Source organism: Osmerus eperlanus, chromosome 18 (genome assembly GCF_963692335.1).
Source record: "Osmerus eperlanus chromosome 18, fOsmEpe2.1, whole genome shotgun sequence".
Lineage (NCBI taxonomy): Eukaryota > Metazoa > Chordata > Actinopteri > Osmeriformes > Osmeridae > Osmerus > Osmerus eperlanus.
In genome coordinates this window covers 5,762,816-5,785,522 of record NC_085035.1, presented here as the reverse complement: position 1 = coordinate 5,785,522, position 22,707 = coordinate 5,762,816, and the positions used below count along the sequence as shown (strand labels likewise).

At 46.0% G+C, this 22,707-nt stretch overlaps 1 protein-coding gene across 1 annotated transcript in view; it reads left to right on the top strand.

The window, feature by feature from the left end:
• LOC134038939 (transcription factor 4-like) overlaps positions 1 to 22,707 on the top strand; it is a 107,117-nt gene that overhangs the window by 37,898 nt on the left and 46,512 nt on the right. Inside the window, 3 exon segments of the mRNA XM_062484608.1 lie at positions 7,271 to 7,332; positions 17,770 to 17,899; positions 18,752 to 18,801. Coding sequence (XP_062340592.1) covers positions 7,271 to 7,332; positions 17,770 to 17,899; positions 18,752 to 18,801 — 242 coding nt within the window.

Below are 22,707 nucleotides of genomic sequence, written 5' to 3'. Positions count from 1 at the left end.
AGTGAAACTCGTTGGGAAAGACGTGTTGCAAGGCCAGAGAGGGAAACCAGAGAAAAGTAGTGCTGAATCAAGTCGTATTTATTGTGACGGCACACTCTCTTAGAATCCACAGGCCTCCCTCAGTAGTCAGTGAGAAAAGATGGAACCCAGACATACTAGGTTACATAAAAACAGCAAGTTAGGACTATGTCCGGACTGCTGTGTCACCAGATTTGATTCTGAATGTATTTATGAAGATGAAGGTTTGGAAGTTACTGCTGTACAGTACGTGTTACTTAATAAAATCGGGGATGGGCATTAATTGTGGTCAAGTTCAATTGTTTCTGCTCTGCTTGAGCGGGTCTTTCCCTGACAGTGATGGAGGAAGCAATCCAGCCCCCCGCTCCTAATTGTGCCAGCTCTTCACAAAAGACGTTCCAGTAATTGCCTGCGCGTCCCCTCATCTGAAGTTTAACGCTCTTTGCGAAAAACAGGTGCTGGACAAAAAAAATTGCTCGTCTCCACAGCTGTGTGTGCAGGTATATTGGCTGGTTTCTGCTCCCCGCTGCCGATTTGTGCCCCGTTCTGCAGTCAAACATGTCATTGCCTCGTCTCGAGGTGGCAAAGTCTGGGCGGGAAGGATGGACGCGTTAACTACAGGTACTTTGGCCATCAAGTGAGCGGGGCGGCGGGGAGGATCGGTTACGGCTGGCGTGGGAGGACAACAATGACATGTGAGAGACAGGGAGAAGCCGATCCGAGTCGGGTTCGGAAAGGTCACGTGACAGGAAGCTCATCACGGCGAGACAGCTTTCGGCAGGAGCTGTGATGAGGAGCGGGGTCACCGCGACCCACGAGCACCTCCCAGCCCGCCCACCCCCCCACCCCTACCCCCCCCCCCGCTCGGGGACACCTGACAACGGCAGGTCCCTCCATCTCAGCGGGTGTGAGGGTGCCCTCACGTCCCTGTACCCTCCCCCTCTCAGACCCCTTCCACCTGACACGTCTTAGGTGGTGTTTCTACCAAACCCCCCAGTCAGCTGCGTCTCCCGCCTTCCGGACTATTCTCAGCTCGCAGAAAGAACCTTCGGTCGCTTTGCACGCCACACGGAAGACTATTTTAGCTCCGCTTTTGCGATAAAGGTTTTTACCAAACCTTTAGCGCATTTTATAGAGCGGGAATTCGTTGATGACGCCTGTGTCCTTTGTGTCCTTCTGCCCGGTCTCCTTGGGTGGGGGTGCGTGTCTCTGTGTCTGCCGTCGACAGCAGTCACAGTGCGGGGCGTGTAGGGGATGTTCTTCATGAACGAGGCACGATTGTGTCGATGCCTACTACCAGCTGAGGGCTTCCGTCTCTCCACACCCTGCCTGGAAAGCCCCACCTCCCTGGGCAGAGCGGACCGCTGCATGCCAGGCTGATACAGAAGGCCTTCCAGACTACCTCAGCCAGGGTTGAGGTTTCAATATCGCTTCCGATCGGTAGACGCTCCGATCCCGAAGAGCAGCGTTTTAATTTCCTGCAGATGATAGAAAAAACAAAACACGAAATGTCACGTCAGACAAGCCTGTTTGCGAAATAGTGTTTTTTGCGGCTGTTGTAAATAAGTTTGAAACACATTCTCGGTTGATAGGATGATACATGCGCAAGCACCCTTCTAGTCAGTTGGGCCAAATGCATGTGTAATAGAATGTATTTGTCTCCACTAATGTGAAATTTCACACTTTCGCTCACTGTGCAGCATCAAATCCCCCTGCCCCCCCCCCCCCCCCCCCCCAAGAATCCAGAGAGACTTTTGTTCAAAATTAGATGTCCTCATCTGTTGACATCACAATGCATAAACACAATTTCCCACTGTAGCATCCCTCCTTTGTTTGTGCTACAGCTAAATTGTGTTATATCAATAATAGCTCTCACTGAGATTTTGGTGTCTTAAGTACTCCTGAATGTTGTCATAAAAGATTTTTCTCTATGGTTTTGTTTCTTGAGCGTAATTTCCGATGTTTTTCATTTGTTAAGGCTTTAGTGGCGGCAAAACAAATGTGTAATACGTTGTGTATGTTTCCAACAGCTATTGTGTCTCATGCATTGTGACAATGTTGCCCAAATCCTTAAGACAAAAGCAATGAATACAAAAAATGAAAGAATGAAATTGTAAGAATTCCTTATTCAGTGCTTGCATGCAAAGACAAAAAGAATGACAACATTGACAATAAAACGCATGCACAAAGAAAAACAGCACATCAATTCAAACCGCATTTCAGGTGTTGGTTATTATCAGATCACAGGAGATGAGGAAGGGATTGATAAATACATAAAAACATGTAAACACGCCAAAACAGTGAGACCCAGACCAAAGTATGCCATGCTTCGAAAAAAAAGAGAAGATTTGAGCTCTAATGCCATCCTTATGCGTCTTTTAGTAGTTTTAGCCATAGGGCTTGGCAGTGCCACCATTGTCACTGAGCCAACAAAAATCTGCAGTGCCTGCCGCATTTCGCAAGCGGGTTTAGTCTGAAACAAACACACTCGGGCATCGCAGAGACACTGAACCTGTTTCTATAGACGATTACCGTTTGACAACAAAAAAAAAATGGTCACTTTACCACCAAAGAAATCCCCCCCAAAAATTAAAGTCTTAAAGCGAGGCAGCCTTCATTCTCACAATGTCAGGTTACTCCCTTTGTGTGGGTGGTTTGTTACTGTAAAAGGGTACTATACAATCTTAAAGTGTAAGTCAAAAGTACCGTTTACAATTTGGACTGAGGTTTTTTGTTGCAGTGTTAGAATATTATTAGACATATTAGGTTGGGTTTTGTTTGTCTTGTTGTGCTGTTTGTTTGTTTTTTGTATTGATTCCTAGATGGGGGAGGGGGCTGGATAATGAAGGCTGTTTTGCATTGGGGTGCCTGCCTAGAATGTAATCAAGCGCATTCAAAAGAACTTAACAAGTCCACAGCTCTCGTAATGCTGCCACTGAATTTTAATTCCCCCGGATTTGATTCTGACTATTGCCTATCAATAGCTTTCCCCCGACGCGTCGCTCTGCCTATCACAAACGACAAATGTATTGATGATGTAAAGGCTGACAAACACTGACAGATTGATATGTATCATGTCACAGGCGATAACGTACAGTAGGTTATTCGTCTATCGTTTGATATATTCACGCTGCTCCGTGCCAAGAAATCAATGCCTGTCTAGCATTTTCTAATGGTTGCTCGTACACCAACGAGTCCAAAATAATTTTGAATACAAAATGCAAAACCTCCTTGGAGAGACATTGTTTTTTTTGTTTTATGCGCTATGTGTTTTTTGTTGTTTATTCTGTCGGTGTGTTGTGAAGCCAGCATGGCTTGTGTGGCTTCCCTCAGTACCTTTAAGACTTTGTCTGGAGAGTTTTGGAAGGATGCCCATTGATGTCATGGAAACACTTGAATTGCTAAGAATGATTCATGTCTGTGCAGTTCAGCCATCCTCCCCCACATGAAATAAGAATAGATTATTTAACCCTTCTCACCAGACCCGTTCTCCATCCCGATCTATCTCTGACCGTGGTTACACTGATTTGGCCAGTCACAATTTCATTCACAGCAACCAAACGGAACGCACGGCTGCGAGGCACATCTAAATATTCAAATTCGAGGGGGGAAAAAAGGGACTTTCACGTATCACTTGCGCAAAAGAAAGGAATAGTTAGCGTGTGTATGGACTCCAGAGTGGTTACATTGGCCCTGTACAACCACACTTTACAACTAGGTTTTACCAGGAATGAATAAGAAGTAAGTAGAATGTGTATGGAAAGAGAGACTAAGAGAGAGACTAAGCGAGATCAAAGATGGGGTTACCAATTGAGATCATGTGTAACAAATATCCTCACTTCTGTGTGTTCATGCTGCTGCCCCGTAACGTATATTTAACCTTAAAGAAAAAACATCCTTACATAATGTTAGCAGTTTGGCCTGCAGACAGGAGTACAAATCTAGGTCTGTCAAGACGCTAAAAAAGACACAAAAAGGCAAGCATATTTGTACACATTCCAGAAGAATGTAAGTAGAATATCATAATAAATAATAACACATCAGATTCTAGATCTTTTTTTTTAAACCGCACTTAGTGTTTTTTTTCCAGTGCAATGTATCCTATTGAATCACAATGTCAAACCTTAAATAATGTGTTTTTTGATCCGCTCTGGATTCGATGGGTCCTCATAATACGCAAACTTTCAAAAGATGTGTGGAGTGGCACCGTTGTTATTTTTTAATTAGCCAGCACTTAAGTTGTCTGAAGCATCCGCCCACATGTGCCCTTTGCTTATATATATTTCAACAAATTTAGCCTTGCAACTGCATTGCAAGTTGGGTATCTTAGTTTTACGACGCTTTTGAATTTTCCATTCTGCTGTCCTCACCATATCTTTACGGCTGTAACAGACACAAAGGCGACCGGTGGAACAGACGTCATTCTGACTTAAATGCTGTGGTTTCAGAAGTGGCATGTCATTCATATATTATACGAAATGCAGTTCTTTGAGATACTTTTAGACGTTTTCTGTCAAATACTTGATGTGAACGTTGAATATTGCTCATGTTTCAGTGTTATTTTCAGCATTGGTACATTGGCACAATACATGATTGAAAAGTTGAAATTGTCCGCAGCAGTATTTTTCTAATCGTATTTATGCCAAAGCATTAGTGTTTTATTATTTTAAAATAACGACTTTCAGTTTAATATTTAAATGAATTAATTACCTTTCTTTACTAAACTATACTGTATACCAAAGTCTCATTTTAAGTTTTGGGACCTCATAAACCTAATACAATCCTGCTTCAGAGACCAGGACTCTTGAGAGACAGGGAAATTAAAGGGTATTAAAGAGTGAGAAAGTTCTCTTAGGTAGGAAGCATTCAATGTTTGTCTTCCTGTTGGGGGGAGAATGAGAGAGAGAGAGAGAGAGAGAGAGAGAGAGAGAGAGAGAGAGAGAGAGAGAGAGAGAGAGAGAGAGAGAGAGAGAGAGAGAGAGAGAGAGAGAGGGAAAAGAACGACCATTTGCCGACTAATTTTCAAAAAAGTATTGCCTGTCAAGCAACATCACTCTGAAATGATTGTCCTTAATGGGAATCCCTCCTATCCTTGTATGACATGCCGTCTTTGTGTCGCTTAATACGAACGGTATCGTCTGGGATAGAGATTTTGTTCTCCAGTTTCACACAAACACTGTCCTCTCGGACAAAGTAAACAAATCATTTTGGAGCCGGACTGACAGTCACATAGCAAACTGTCGGACAACTGTCAGCGTTCCCCCAGTTCGCCTCCAATGTGTTCTTCGCGTCCATCAGATACTGACAGCTTACTGTGGCGAGGCCGAGCCGTGTCCTCCCGGCCTCCGTGGTGTCATCTGGGCTGGTGTCTCCGTGTGGGTCCCTCGGCCGGCAGAGGAAGGGTTCACACTGACACATCTGACGAGTCTGGAAACCTCTCGTGTGCCTCGGAACACTCGCTCGCCGCGCGTGCCACGGAAGCGGGATCATTCCCTCCCAGTGTGTGACATGTTCACTGGATATCAAAGACAATGTGATAGCGAAATTGCTTATGGAGTTCACTTGCGAAATAGGTTATCCAAGTCACGACATTTGACGTATAAGTCATTTTAAACAGCAGGATTTGGGTTGTTTTATTCAGTGTAACATATTGTTAGTGATGAAAATATGTTTATGTTCAAATGTGAAACATCATTGTGATATTACAATGAAAGTTTTCAATTTAAATGATAAAATAAATAAATCAAAGGCTTATACTTTCATTCATAAGAATTACCCTGAGATATTTATCTCCCATTTTCATGGTTAACAGTGGAAATAGTGGATTTATTTTCTTTTAAATATATATTTTTTAAGATCATAAATAAATGGAATTTAATCTATTAAGGATACATTTAGCAATGTGTCATGCTTATTAAATTCTGTGCTCCAGTTTTGTTAGTGTGCGCCAGACAATATGTGACACAGTTTACAGAATGTGGTCGGGGTCATGAACTCCAGTCTGACCCTTTGGAACTTGCCTGTTTCCCGGTCCAATCCTTAAATCCGTTGGTACTCTTACAAATAAATTAAAATACCAAGGATTTTTGTTTATGTAGTAGTCCTGCTCTCGGTTGCTTTGAAGTACAGGGGTTGAAAAGGTCAATAGATCCTCGGCTGCGTAAGGACTTTGAGCTTTGCCGCTAAGGCAAGATTATAGATTTAAACATTGTTGCTGTATTTACATCATATTGTACTTTCCCATGTATTTTTTAGCTCGGATTTTGGATTCAGGGAGATTTGTCATTATTTAGCCAACTAAACGTTTTCCTATGGCCTAGTAAGTGTGCAAAAAAAGCCCTTACGCAACGTGTGCGCACGCACCTGTCTTCCTATGTGTCGCGCATATCCACGTGTGCATTCTGCGCGCGCGCGCGTGTGTGTGTATCTCCGAGCTTCTCAAACGTGGGCGTCTTTGTGTGTGCGCGAGGTAAGGCAGTTGGCAGCGATCCTGCGGAGCTTAAGACCGCCGAACAGCCATTCAGCCGTCCACGGTGCCGCACAGGTCCACGAGCACGAGATTACGGGTCTTTGTTGCATCGGGAAGAGCTCTCTCTCTCCTTCACTCCCATTCACACATACCCAATTTACTGTCGAAATGTCCTTAGTGGGGTCAGCGTACTCGGTAATCCACACTGTATCCCGCTGTCAACCTAAGATACGTTTTAGGCATTTGCTACATTTACTACCAGGCTGAGTTCAAACCACATAAACCTCGAGGAACAATCGCAATCTGAATGAAATAATCCGTTAAACCCTCATTCATTTCTTAAAAAAGAAAAAAATACAGCGTATGCTCTTTACCTATCATACTGAATTGATTGCCGTGATTAGTTGAGAGATCTTCTAAAAATGACGAATAAAGGGTAGTTCACATGAATGGGTTTGTGGCGTGTGTGGATCTGTGAGGTCCCTGATGTTTGTTTGGTTCTATAGGAAGTGCTTTGGAAAGGAATGCCACCGTAGCTGGAACAGAATTGTGGCATTCCTTACACCCCCAGCAAGCAGAGCTGTTTGGTCTACCTAAAATGGTCATACTGTCCCCGGGAAGATGTGACAGGAATCATGACATGATATCAGTCTGAGGGGGCTTCTCCTTGAAGCCGAATGCTTGTCCCCCCACAGCACGTTGTTCAAGGTCGTACTAGTGACCTTTTTCACCACAGAAAGAGAGTGATTATATTGTAACGTTCTCTCTCTCCTTGTTCTCCAGGTAAAACAGAGAGAGGATCCTACTCTTATGGGAGAGACTCTACCCCACACGGCTGCCACCAGGTAAAGGAAATGTCCATGTATACTGTATATATACGAACACAAAACTGACCCGTGCAGTACAGCGTGCATGACGGATACAACTATGGAAGCAAATTGCCAAATTCCAATATCAGCTCGCTTTGTGATGTGATACACTCGGTTTTGTTGCTGTTCACTGTATTTAATGGTAGTTTATATGGTACTATGATGGAGAGAAAAAAATCTCTTTAAATATTCAGTCTCAAGTTAGCCTTTGTTTCTTTTCCTAGCATCTGTCGATAACAACAGGTGGTTTTCTAAGTAATCAGCATCTCAAATGTGTATTGGTTACTGCAAAAAAGTACATTGATCTCTTCACCAGTGAATCTGGATTTGCATTTATTCAGTGATAATTAAGAGATCTTACTGGTGTGTTTAGTTTTTCTATGTACCATCTAAACATTTTATGACCTTTTAATACTGTACATTAAGGGAACAATGTCATATTTACATGTATTCTTGCACGTCTTTGAAATAATAGGGTTGCGATAGACAAAGGGTGTGTTTTTTTGAGCGCTGAGAAGTTTTAATTAGTTATAGCACTGCCAACTGGGGTGCTTTAGCTGAGCGTGATGCCATGGTTTTGCAACAGTGGTCTGTTATAGAGTTCTCCTTTTTAAATGGTCCCAATACAAGAAATCTGAATGTGTTCCCACTGTGTTAACGTTTACCAGTTCTATTAGGTTTGAGAATCTGCTTTAAGTCCGAAGGGCATGCTATTTTTTTTTTTTACAACTGTTACTGTTTCATGCATTGGAATAGGGCCATAGTGGGCGTCACTGGGTGTCCCATGTCGTGCCCATGTCCCATTGATCCGCACATGAAACCGCCATGTTGCCATGGACACATACCCCATTCTGGACATTGCCATCGTGGTCTTTCCGCCGGGACGTATGCCAAGTGTGCCAGTCGCACGAAGGTTGCATTCATTGGGTAGGAATAGAGAAGGGGGCAAAGTTAGACTGTTGACGGTAAGAAAACCAGTCTGGTTGAAAGCATGAGCTATGGGAGTCCCCTTTGTCTTAAGGTTGCTTAGAGACATTGTGAAAGACATGGTAGGATAGACCGTGTTCAAATGTTTTCGTAATCTACGCCAGTGTCTCGAGTTGCTTCTAACTGAATCAGAGTTCTTTCCCTTCAGATATTAAAATCAGAAAAGATCATATTCTCGTTTACTACCATAGTTAATATAGCCTAATGCATTCATGTGCAGGGTCATATGCTTTCAGAAACTCAAGAAAGAAAGACAACAATCCCTAACTCACAAGTCTCGGTTGATGCAATATTATTGCTTTGTAAAAAGCCTTATCGGCTATATGGCCCCATCTGCTAATTTACATCTTAATGGCAAACTATTGTTGACTGTGTTTGTTTAGCATTATCATTTTTACCTCCGTTTTACAAGCGTTGACAATGGTTAATAGGCCCTCTTCTGTGTTTCTGGGCCCTGATGACTCAACAGCGGCATCAATCCGCTTTGATTTATCGTCGGCTGCGTTCTCGAACGTGTCCTGGCTGCCTCCTGAGCCCAGCCAGCCAGCGGGACAAACCGTCTGCATAAGCAGAAAAATATATACACCCACTGTAATGGTATTACGGGTGTGTATTGGGCCGAGAGTGTGGTTCCGTGTGTGTGTGTGGGTGGGGGGGTTGGTGGTGGTGGTGGTGCTGGTGGGGGGTGAGGGTGTATATACACGATCCCCCCCCCCCCCCCCCCCCCTCCAGATCAAAGCATGCCGACATTTCTATTATCGCTCCAGAAATCAGTTGTGGTCTTCGGCTCAAGCTGAGGCAGCACTTGTAGTCATTTGGTGGAGCAAAGCCTTCACCCCCAGCCCCATCACCCCTCCACCACCCCCCACACACAGCGCTCCGACTCCTCTCCCCGAAACTGCTGAGGGCTCCCTTTTGGACCCTGACAGTGAGGCGAGGGAAGCTTAGAGCTAGCATTTACCTATTAAAGTGCGCGGCGGAAGATTGGGGGGGGGGGGGGGGGGGGGGTGGGTGGAGGGATGAGATGAGATGGGGGGGAGGGAGGGGGACTGGTATGTAAAGTATGCTGGCTGGAACGGAGAAGCGCTCGCTCACAGCCTAACTCACATCGCAGCCAAGTGGAAGAGCGGCGCAGGCGACGTTGGCTCTTCCCCGTGTGGTGTGTTCTCACACACCAATACCGATGTTCTTCCTCGACGACAAACAGCGTTCAGATATCTGGATTCAGTCTTAAAAGTACAAAACGATCACTGTTTCTTTCTTTTTCGCCAATCGAGTTTGGTTTTCCCAATAGGGAAATGTTTCGGTTTGGGAAGAATGATTACGGAGGTTTGGATTTTACGAATGTTGGTGCGGTTCCATTTGCTAGGTTAGAGAGCAATGGAGGAAATACAGCAGCAGCAGATTGGTGAATCAAAGCTCTGTGGAACTTGTTTGGGATTCAGAACTCTTACTGCTTCTCATTACTCCTTCCAAAGAAACATGCCAAAATAACCAAACAAAACTGTGCCATATCTTTTAGCCCAAATCCTGAAATCCCCAAATTCAAAATGAAGTTCTACACTTTACTTTCCAAACATGAGGTTGTGTTAAAAAAAAGTACACAAAACTATTCTATCCTGCAAAATCTGGTCTGTCTAGCAGTGCTTACCTTATTACAAGTCTGTTGACCTCCCAGTCCCATCAAAGTCATGCGAGCGAATCTGTTTGGAAAGTAAATACTATATCCTTAATGAAACGTCAGCGCTGATCAACCAAGCGTTTGTGGACAGAGAGCTGGAGGACTACAGAGAGCCGAAGTTTGTCGCTTCCTTCTCAAAGTTTGTGGGAAGTCTCAGTCCTGCTTTTCAGCTGTTGTTAGTGGGCCCCTTTCTTTTGTGGTGTTGCTTGGCATGTCCCTGCCAGTCTGCTTATGGAGGGCCTTGAGTGGTCCTTTATGAATGACATCTTCACGATTTCATGAATCAAGACGTCCATTCCCTCCAATCGATATTTCCTCAGACGTGAACAGCTGACACTAAATAGCCAATCATTGATTCATTGCTGACGATGGATGTTTAGATTTTGGGGCTTTTTTTTTTTTTTTGCTGGAGCTCCTTCCCACATGGTGTAACTAGGGAGAAGAACATAGCAACAGCCAGCGTTTTAACATGGCCTTCTGACCATGAGTCAACAATGAGATGTCTTACTACAAAATAGTAATAGTAAAAACATTTGAGGGAGGGATTTGACAGTGTGGAGGCCAGTGACTGTACCCCCCCCTCCCAACACACACACACACACACACACACACACACACTACACTAGAAGGCCTTCAGTTCCTGTATGGGGGAGCCTTCTGCCTGGGATATGGTTCCTAAAAAATATAGTGGGTCGAGGCGAAGGACTGCAGGGACAGGCGAGCCGAGGCATTTTCACAGCATCCTGCCCGTCCTCCACTCTCCTTGCAGCGATGCCAAGCCATTCTCATTGGTTGCGGACCCCGGCCAATAAGGTGCAAGGAGGAAATACAGGCCCACTTGGCTGAGAGAGACGAAAATTGAGTGTGTGTCAAGAGGAAGTCTCCTCCTCTGCCATTGGCCAGATTCCATGCTGCTCTATAGAATCGGTTGTCAATTGAGCCAGGCTATGTATACATTTCGTTCAAGCCTAAAACATAATTATATATTAATGTTTAGGCACTGATTTGTATTCATTAGAATATAACATGTAGGCGAAGGCCTACACATTATGGCACAGCTTACAAAAGACTCTGCGGTGAGGCCCTGCTAGGACCACTTAGGGACTTCCTGGTTCCTCCTGAAGGAGGGTTGCTGTTTTCCCATTGGCTGGATTATTTAGCTGTTTACATGTCTTGGAAGACGTTTTCATGTAGGTACTGTGAATTGTGAGTCAATGTAGCTTTTGAATGCTGTTCTGCTGCCTTTCTTGACCAGGTCTCCCTTGAAAAAGAGATTCAAACCGAGGTTTATTACATTTTGGACGATTTGGCTGAATGATATAAATGTTTTTTTTCTATATAGTTCAGACTATATTTGTAGATTTTGGTACCTTGTCCAGAGTAAACGAGTGGCAAGCGATGAGCACAAAAGGGCAAAATGTACACTATTAATGTAGCATTCACCTTCTGTATCCGTTTTATTTTATTTTTTGGAAGCGTATCTTTTGTCTTCTGTGGTGTGTCAGAGCGTTAATTGCCTGTTGTCAAGAGCACAACCGCCAAAAGACGCCTGGAACATGCGAACGAGGTGGGACCCTGCCAGCGCCGTGGAAGACACTGCCTGTAGGCCTTACTTCCTCTTTCACCTGCTGTTCTCTGAGAGCGCATCCCACACGACTTCCTGTTGAGACAGGCTCCAGCTTTCACTGGAGGTAGACAAATCGCGCCGTGTCACACGCGAGCTCCCACACTTGCAGTCGCACGTACTACAGTTAGAACGTCAGCCGGGGAGGCATTCGTTAATGAACACTCGTAGCTTTTGCCGGTCTCGGATGGTATGGTATCACATATGGTAGTGTAAAGCAAGCTTCGGGACAAGTTCTATTCAATGGCTGTGATTTGTGTGTGGTGTGTGTGTGCTTGTCTTGTGAGTTTGCGTAGTGACAGCTTGTCAGGGTGGCATATACCAAGAATCTGTGCACTGTGCAATAAGATCCTCTGCTTAAGAATGTCTGCTTTCACCAACCATACGCTATCACATGGTTTTACCATAGTGTTTGCCGCGGTGACGGACGACGCGGCGATTTTGGCAGGTGTGGCTGGCGGAGTGGCAGGCGGTCGCCGCGGTGATAACCGGCGCTTTCGTTCGAAAGGGATGACAGTGGCGCCGGGGGCCGTCAGGAGGGCTGACAGGGGCGGGGATTAACAGTGACCTCCGAGCAAAGGATTCTGGGACAGGTCGCCGTGTGACTGCTCGCTGGCGGTGATGAGAGGTGGTGGCGGCGGTGTTGGAGGGGGGGGGAGAGCAGGAGTGGGAGGTTGGCGTGGGGGCGGAACAGGGAACAGCCTCCGTCACCTTTCGTCATGGTCGTCTGTGCTTCTTCCTCTCTCTGGCCCGGGCGACGCTGTGGAGGCGCCGTCAGCAAGGACCCCCCGCCGTCCACACACACACACACACACACACACACACACGCAAACACCCAGGCTCACACACACACACACTGGCCCTCATACATATACACAAACGCATCCACATGCAGCCGCCCACTCGCACTTAGACCTTCGCACATGCCACAAACACACGCGCACTCCCACACGTACAGTACACGGTACGCGCGTCGCACGCGTTCCTTCCACCGCCCCTCAGCCCGTGAGATTCTCTCGTCGGGAGCGATGGTTGAAGTCGGAAGCCTGGAAAGTTCCTCTTTTCGACCCGACGCTCGCTCGCTCTCCCGGAAGCTCTCAGTCGTAGTGGAGGTTAGGATTCCATTTTTTTCCGGATCCATCCAGAAGCCAGCCAGTCAGTCAGCCATTTGTGACGTCCAGGGGGCCGGCCGGCGTCAAGCCTCAATGTCGGCCAGCTGGCCTTGGACAGCTCCTCTCCTCTCCACTCTACATGCTTGTTATTATTCTGCGCGTTTACCTCAGGAACATGTGTGTGGTATGATGTTTCCTTCGCAACAGCTGCTTTCCAGTTTGAAGATCCACTGTGTTCCCTCCCCCGAGACTCCCGCTCTGGCATAATGTAGTCACATCTGCCAGCACCAATAAGCAGATTATTTTATTTTGTTATTGATCGAAGCATTCGCTGCCCCCCCCCCCAAAAAAAACAAAAAACTAGAGTTGGAGTCATTTATACGGTATTGTGTCGGTCTATGTGCCTGTGTTGGGGTTGGGTTGTGTGTGTGTGTGTGTCGGATTTTGCCTGCCTCTTGTGTGTTTACATGTAAATGGGCCTGTCTGACTCAATATGTCTGATTGTGTCAGCTGGTATGACAGGCTGACTGCCTCTGTCTGTCTGTGTGTGTCTGTCTGTGTGTGTGTGTGTGGTATCCAGTAAGCAAGTCTTTCGTTCCGAGTTTGACTAACTCATGTCACATTCTGCAAGGTACCACACGCACCCCTCACACACACACACACACACCTCAGACTCTCCTCTGGTGGGGCTGGGCGTCGCAGGGCAGATGATGGAAGGAGTGGCGGGGGGTGTCAGAGCGCGTGCGTCGGGTCATCCCCACGGAGATGAGTGATAAGCGGGCCGCCCCCCCCCCACAGCCCGGGCCCGCGTTAACCCTTTCCTCCTCTGATGTTGCCACATCAAACAGCGGGTTGTCTTTGTGCAGTGGGGAACAGCTGTTTGTGGATGGGGAACAGAACTGAGCTGTCAGGGTGGGGGGGGGGGGAGAGGCCCACGTTGTGGAGCTGTCACCCCCGCCTACTCCTCTGAAGAGGACTCGCTCCAGCACTAGAACATTCCTGATGTGCTGCCATGGCTTCTGATGTGTGTGTGTGTGTGTCTATGTGGGTGTCTGTGTGCCTGTGTGTGTGTGTGTGTTTTGCATTGCCTCCTCTCTAGAATTGTCATTCTGTCCTTCGTTTTCCACATGTTCCAGCATGCGTGTCCCGAATAGTACATCTCTGTATGGGAAGCGCAGGTCACGGTTGTTAAGTCAGGGTCCTGGTTCTGAATCGGAGGGACTGGGCTAGACGTCTTCAGAACTCTTGTTGTTGTCCATTCATCGCCTGAAGGCTGTGCTCGGGCTATGCAGTACCCTAGCTCTTCTTGGGAGGATAACAAGAGATGTATGCTCTACAGGTGCATCTGTGACAGTCCTCGCTGGCACACCGACTCTCACACACCGTCACATTTGATTGTCTGGCCTCAACAGCCTGGATTCCAAACTATACACAGCTGTGGCTGGCTGAATGGTTGGTATCTTTTTCTCTCTCTCTTTTTCTCTCTCTCTTTTTCTTTCTCTCTTTTTCTCTATCTCTCTCTCTCTCTCTCTCTCTCTCTCTCTCTCTCTCTCTCTCTCTCTCTCTCTCTCTGCCTGTCTCTCTCTCTCCCCTCTAGGAAAATCTGGGATACATATAGCAGTCTTGTGCCGGAGCCCTGCGCTGGCTTGCTTAATTGGTTGCAGAAGTCGACAGATACGGCGAGGTGTAATGTGCTGTCTGATTCTTTTTTAAGTGTTCTTAAATGATTGCTATTTATTTGTCAACCCGAGCGTGATAGCTAATTAAGGCGAAGCGCGCCGAACTGCTTTCGGATGGCAGGCGGCTCCACCACCACATGCCAGAGGGGAAGGGGAAACAGCCACTCGAGAGAGAGAGAACGCACTCCCTTTCGGCTGTGTGTGTGTGTGGGTGCGTGCGAGCGCGTATTTGCATGTGTGTCAAGTGGGCCCAAAGCCATTCCAACCATGCCATCCATAGCCGTACCACAGGACCGGTCGGGTCCATCTGGGAGCACTGTGTGGTTTGTGACGTCAGGTGTCGAACCAGGTGTTTCCTGCCACGCCGGTCAGTCTACCGACACAGCACCGCCCCTGTCCCGTGACTCGACGCATGGTCCTAGCACCTGCCCTCTCGCCTTCCGCGGTGTGTGTCGTGTGTGTGGGCGAGGGGTGTCTGGTCCGGCGGCTGGGCTGGGCTTGGACTGTGCTCCGTGTGGGGCGGCTTGGGTTGCTCCAGGCTGCAGGAGTGTCTGCTGTGTTCCTCTGTGAGCTGAGTGGCTCTCCCCCCTGTGTGCTCGAGCTGCTGCTGCTGCTGCTGCTGCTGGTTTGAGTTAGGGAGCAGAGCCCCGGGGCAGCTCTCTCATTCTCTCTCTCTCTCTCTGTCTCTCTCTTATGCTCTCTCATGCTCTCTGTCTCTCTCTCATGCTCTCTCTCTCTCTCTCTCTCATGCTCTCTCTCTTTTTCTCTCCACCTTCCGCCCCCTCTCTGTCTCTCTCCCTCTCTTTCTCCCACCTCTCTCTGCCTCTCTTTCCCTCGCTGCCTCCCCACCCTCTCTGTCTGTCTCCCACCCTCTCCCTCTCTCTCTCTCTCTCTCTCTCTCTCTCTCTCTCTCTCTCTCTCTCCCTCCCTCCCTCCCTCCCTCCCTCCCTCCCTCCCTCCCTCCCTCTGGATAGATGTGTGTTTGTGCGTGTGCGATTGTGTGCGTGTGTGTGCATTCTGGTCGGCGGGCTGGTGTGTGAGTCAGCTGGAGCCAGCGTACAGGTGCGCCGTGCCTCGCCAGCACTTCCTCATAATTAATGACTCCTTCCTGCATCCCGCCCCCCTCACCCGCCGCCCGCCCCACCTCGGCCCCCTCCTCCAGCCTCTCTCTCTCTCTCTCCGCCCCCTCTCCGGCCTCAAGTCTGCCTGCCCCTGCTACCCCGACCTCCCCACCCCCCCACCCCTCGCGTGACTACAGAGAATGCTCGGATGCCATCAATTTCCCCCCAACCTCCAGAGGGGGGGGTGAGGGAAGAGGCGTGGAGGTGGGTGGAGGGGACCACACTGTCGAACATGTGCCGCTGGATAGCCAAACAGCTAGCTGGATAGCCTCTGTGGCTACACGAGTAGGAGTAGCTGTGTATTCTCACCTTGGTTCAAGCGCTTATATCCATCTGCACACACGCTACACAATCAAACACTCAGCTTTGGTTGATCCTCTAAAGCAGTAGGTTTGCCCACCTACCCTACTCCCCAATGGCAAAAATCCCAGAGGGCTTCTTGGAACCGTGTTTCATTCTCTAGGGGCCCAGCCTCCAGCTGACTCTGGTCTGCCGTCTCACTTCCTGTTTGGGTTGGGCATGTCATTCGCAGCCTGATGACATGACTACTGGCATCAGGAGACGCGTTGCCTGTTTTCGTCAGTGCTTTTTTATGTTCATTCCTCTTTTTTTCTTTATTCCAACGGCATTTATTGCAATTACCTTAATGTCTTCTCCTTTTGGTAATCATCATTTGGTGCCCAAGTAGCCATACCTTCTCTCTGTTAGAAATGCCAAGACTGGAGTCTTAATTCTTCACGGGGAGGCTTCTGGTGGTGTTCAGGTGCCTGGTCATTTATCTTTGTTAATATCGGCGCTGGCTGCCAGCTGGGCACAGCTCGTCAGCTCCCGGAAAATTGGGCGGCGGGAGGAGCGGGCATGAGAATTCCGTCGCCGGCCAAGTTGCCCGGGTGACGCGGGCCTTGAGAAAGTGCCTGTGGGAGACAATGCGCCACTTTTGTTTTAGTGGGAACCCCCCCACACGACCCCGTCCACCCTCCCCGTCCACCCTCCCTGTCCACCCCACCCAAATACTCTTCTTAAATACAAGAGAGCACAGGGTTGGGGGGTGGGGGTGGTTATGACTGACTTTTTGAAGACAAGGGTCCTTTTGTTTTAAGCAGGCGAAAGGCCCTGAGATCCTCTCAGCTCTCCGTGGGTTAACGGGGAGTCGGGAGCAGCCTTGTAATTGGCCTATTTAGGCTGTTTTGCATGTGAATGGGGTTCTAGTGAAGCATTACTAAGTCTGTTGTGAGAGGCTCAGTGATTGGAATTCAGATTAGGGCAAACACTTTTTCTGTACTTTATCAACTACATTAATTGGTTCCCGCGGAAGGTAACTCGAGGTATCGATAAAGTTTGGGGGAATTTCCCTGCGTGTCACTTCACGATTCTCCTCTCTTCCCAGCAGGACACTGCTGTTAGTTTATTTATTTTTTGTCCCACGTCTCTGGCATAGAAGTTGACGAACCTTCACGCACTTGTTGTTACTGAATAATTTAACTCAATTAAGAGGACAATGTTAGGCAGGCAAAGTTTAAGCAGGAGATATGGCTCCTTGAGTTTGGTCTTCTCTCCAGGCAGTAGTTCCAACTCCCCCACAGAAGTTAGCGTCTGCGTCAGTTTCTGGACCTCTTGACATGGACACTATTACACTGTTCTCGTTGAGGTAATTAGGCATTTTTTACTTTTGTGATTTCAACATTGTTTTGGAATTCTAACACTTGTGGTTTTCTTTTCTGCTAAGGCGAAGGTAATTTTTAAAATTCAAAACAGACTCAATAGTCATTACAGATTTGTTATTTTGTTGTCAATTAAACCTGGATATTGTATGTCTTTCACGTGGATTCTATTACATTGTTATTTATGAATATCTGACATGTGGGAATGTGTTATTTTTTTGCGTCTTATTATTCCAACACCTGTCTTTTGTGATTTTAACATGTCTAATGGGAATTCTCCTTGATTTAGGTGGATTTTCAAAATGATCACAGATGGCAAACTGACACTGTTACCTTACCTGTACAGATTTTTTTTTTTTTCATCTCAACATTTGTCTTACATGTCCACCGCACAGCCTTTAAGATTTCTGAACATCCTTTCCTCCGGAACTATCCACTGTTGCTCGGAAAGCACATCGGCCAGCATTGTAGAGCACCAGCGATACTTGAAATAGGCTGCATTGATCAAGTCCTTCTGACCGTGTGTCTGCCCTGTGTGTGTGTTCTAGCCCAGCATGCTGGGGGGGGAGATGGGGATGGGGAGCCCGGGGGCAACCTCCCCCACCAAGCCAGGCGCCCAGTACTACCAGCACTACAGCAGCAATCCACGACGGAGACCCCTACACATGGACCCTATGGGTGAGCTCTCCCCGTGGCCCTTCCCAGTCTCTCTATCCTCCTCCTGCCACCCGCCACCCAGTCAAATACACTCGGCCTTCTCATCATCGGAGCAGTCCCTATGGGTGTCGTAGGTTGAGTGCTTGGGGAACGTGTGGATGATAGAAGTGACTCGTTGCACTCCATACAGCACGGTAGATACACGATTCCGGAGAATTCCCTCCGTCACAATAGACATCAGTCACTTGCCACTTTTTTTGTGCAAATGTAATAAAAGCCAACATGAATCGGATTTATCATATCCAACTGTATTCAAGCGTCACGGAAAACGGCCCTACAAATTGACACTGAGGCCTTTGTTAATACCTTTTTTATTTTTAATAAATGGGGACAAATGAATGACAGACAACCTTTAGATTCCAACCAAATAGTGTCTGTTTAGACTGGTGATTTTTTTTTTCTCTTCGTTCTAAACCCAAGGCCTCTATCATGTCGCTGAAATGAAATTGTAAAAAGAGGATACAGCGAAGTGAATACGTTGACAATTGTCATCAGGCCTTGTCGTGGTAACCTTGAGAGTTGGTATATTCTCTGGGCCAATTTCCAATCCCTTTCAATTCTATCACCTAGTCTCACCTTCCTTTTCTTCCATAAGAGAATCAAGCCTTTCTCCTTGGTTCGAACCCTGAAAGGAAAACACATTAATGCCTCTTGTTCTCTTTTGACAGACCCACTATAAAGCTGTTCTTTCATTTTGGTTTTGTGGTTTCCATTTGCCATTTATTTGTCCGACTTGTCGTGGGAATCAGATGAATACTTTTTTGACAAGTCCTTACTTATTTGTTTAATTGTCATTTTCTTTTTGGTTTTCAGAGGTCCAGACAAAGAAAGTCCGGAAAGTTCCTCCAGGTTTACCTTCTTCAGTAAGTGATATGCTCTTTTCAATGTTGAACCTAGACTGATATCGTTGGAGATATTTGGGCTAGATTATTTGTCATTTGGAATCCTCGGAAGAGGATTGTTTTATCCTAACCAGGTAGGATTTTTTCATCCTGGTATTGTGCTATGTACAGTATGACACGGTGCACTTATTTCCTCCATTGCATTTCCCACTGCGCTCCACATGTTACCTCTTCGTCCACGGACCTAAGACATACTATGGGGCTGTTGTTTTAGTTACTTGAGAGGAGCAGAGGCGGCTTGCTTTTCAGAAGCTACGTCTGCAAGAGGACATTGTATGGCGAGGCGGCTATTGCCGGGACTTAACTAGTTAATTGGAAGTTAATGATGCTAGAATGTATGGCTTGTCAAGGCAGTCTATGCTGCAGTCTCTAAGCTCTGTGGGAGACTAGCCCAGAGTAGGCTACTGCTGTATTGTCCTTGGTTTCACTCACTGGTGAGAAAAAGAGGAAGGAGAAAATCTTCCAAAGACACACCGAGGAAAACCAGTTTTTTCCCTCTCCAATCTTTTGTGTTGTGTCAATGGATGTGATAAGATACTTCCTCTCCCAATTGAAATGTGTACGGTTATTAAATTGGGTCGTCAGGTAAATAGGTCAGAGATTCGATTGTTTGATTGGGAAACGAAGGCGTGAGAGACTGTGGTGTGTCTGTGGCAGGTGTTCCGTGTCTTCCAGGCTACCGAAGACTTATTTGACTGTTGACATTTTTGTTCTTGTATGTAATGTTGGCCTGGATTTAGCCTGAGAAGGCCTGGACTTTGAAAACGCGCTTTTAAGCTGTCACACGCTCGTTCTCTCTGGGCATCTCTTGTATTTTTCGAGAACATTTTCTTGAATTGTTTTTGGCATTTGTGACGTTTATTTTTTCGCACTTGGCAGTTAATATCATACCGCTCACATGGTTCAAGAAATATTACAAACATTTTGAGTTTTCAGCTGAATAAATGTTACCTTAAGCATTCAATGCAGGTTGATAAAAGCTTGTGATAGATAATTCTCATTACAAATGAAGTGTTTTATGTTTAAAATCTATTCTATTCATTAATTAATTATGTAAAACCAATGTACAGTTTTGTACATATTTTGCCCAGTTTTACATTTTTTTTACAATCCTCCATTTAGTGTGTTGAATTAAGTCTATATTATACTTCAATCTGTTTTCATATTAAAAAGTCAATTTAAGACATACATTTCTCATTACCAATAACACAGGGCAGTTTTCAAATTAAATATACATTTATTTCATAGGTTGATTTGATGAAATTCTAAAATATAATACTGTTGAATTGGACTGCAAGCTGTGAAAGCCGCATACGTTGGCAGTATTGAAATAATCTGTCTTTAGAAATCTGCATGGATCACAACATGGATCACAGAACTCGGTACGTCATTCAAAATTGTCAAAATTAGACACATGTAAGGGACGTTCGACACCTGCACCTTCATTTATTTATTGTTCTAAATTATAATCTATGCCTTTAATAAATGTTGTTTTTCTCTCCCCTCTCCATTCCTCTCAAGTGTTTATTATGTTCCAAAATGTGTTTTTGAAGTTGATTTTCTTAGAGAACAATTACCTCGTCACTTGAGAGAGAGACCTGAGCCTGATGTGCTAATCAATTGAAAATCAGCTCACATTAGAAAGATGATGCCATGCTTTACTTTTGCCTCCTAGTTCCAAATTTACATCTGATATTTTTGTCTGCTGTTAAAAAAAAAAAAAGATATCAAAAGTTTTATCCATAGTGTCTAATTAGTGTCCATAGTGTATTTCTTTTGTTTGTCAGTAACAGAATGTTATTCTGAATGACACTAGCAATTCATACATATTCTTACTGAATTGATAACAATTGGATTTGAATCTTGTTTAATATTTGTTGCACAGCCAAAAAAGGAACGGAAGATATTGGTATTGAGAACGACCTCATTGCCTTTCTAACATGTAGGCCTACATGTGTCACAGATTAGACCATGACTGGGGGTCCACACACAATGTTGATAACTTGTGGTGATTGAATTTTGTGTAGTAAGTGAACACCTTAGATTATGGATGCAGTGAATGTCAGTTGTCTTCCAGGGTCCACTGGCAATATATAACTAATTGGATTCACATTTGCCATGGTGAGAGTTTCAGTCAGGCCCTCTGTATCATCTGCACTGACTATTTCTGTTCTTCCGAGTTCATATCTGATTTTGTTTAAAGTCGACAGCGTTAATTAAATTAAGTTAGGTCTAGCAGAAGACACAATAGGGATGTAATCCCTCATGAGTGCCGGGAAGCTGTTCCATGAGCTATTCTGCCCCCTACAGGCTTCTGTCGGTACTGCCCCTCTGCCCAGCTTCTCGCTTCCACTGCCACCGGCTTTTGTCTGATGAATGTGTTAGTCAGGTTCGGATGTCTAGGACACTATAGCATGTAACACCTAGTATAGAACACATGGTTTTGTTCTTTTCTCATGTCTTATTTCTATACCTGTTCATTAGCGTCTGCACTGACACATTATTATTTAATCATCTGTTATTTGGACAGAATATTTCGATATTGCATCTCCTTTTCCACTTATATGTGCCCACAGCTAGGCCTTAATTTATTTCTCCATTAATTTTTGTAACATTAATTCGAGGTAATGAGTAGGCATTTTAAAAGGAGGGGGTATTATTTGACTGCTTCTGATGAAGGAGTTATTGTTCTTTGATTAGTCTAACTGGGACAGAATGTCACAAAATGACAAGTCCAAGTCCAGTTGTGTTTTTATGTGTGTTTAATACCCCAGCACAGGGACATTCAAACGGTTATGGTCTCATTGGTGTGCAATAAATAAAGTATTAAGCATATTTTTTCCTGCTGGGTTGGTTATGGAATAACCATGTTTTTTTGTGTATTTTTCATCCATTATTTTAATTATGAAGACAAATTGCTAGTTTATTGCATTTGAAGGAGGCATGGCCGCTGCAGGTTTTATGTGGCCTGGGTGGTTTACTGTCATTTAACTGTGCTCTTGTGGTTTCAGTTACCGTGTTAGCATATGTCGCGCAATGACATTTTCAGACAATAGAGCCTTGAGCCGACACTGCCTGCAATTCCCTCACACTTGCCATAGCCCAGGTCCCCAGTCATCTAGTAAACTTAATTGTTTGCTAGTCCAGCTGGGCTCCTAGACTAACCACGACTGGACTGAAAACAGACAAATGGTGAAAGGGGGGGTCGCAGCAAAAAGCAACACACAAAAAGAAAAAAAAAAGAAAAGGAAAAAATAACCAACCATCCTTAAAAACATTCTTAACCTTCTGGAAATTATTGGCAAATAAAACTCCTTCTTTTCAAAACCTTTGAGCTGAAATGGAGAACGGTGCTGCGAACGAACGCTTTCAATGATGAAAAGAAACGGGTAGAGAGAGAAGAGACAGAGAGAGAGCGGTTCAGGTGGTGTTTTCAGGGTGACGGGGGGGGGGGGGGGAGCGACAGGGAGCAGGCCCATAGCTGGCATCGCACCAGGGAGGAGGAGGGGGGGGGGTGGCCCTACTGTCGGGGGTGGGGGGGGGGGGGCAGACAGAGCAGGTAGACACAGCCCTGCACAGAGAGACACAGGCTCAGGCCGCACACGGACCCCCGTGGCCTAAATCCTATGGATCCTGCTGGGAGGAAAAGCCCCTCTCTAGGCTGAGGACACGATTAGCATTGATCCGCCCGCTCCTCGAGCCTGGGAAACACTGGGCCTGTCGGGATCTTTGGACACGTCGCTAATCACCCGCGTATATTGCAACAGATTTCCCCCCCAAATCCAAACGGAAATGAAGTTGGAAACCCATGTGTCTATTACATTTCCCTTAGCCCCCCTCTCTCTGTCTCTGTCTCTCTCTCATTCT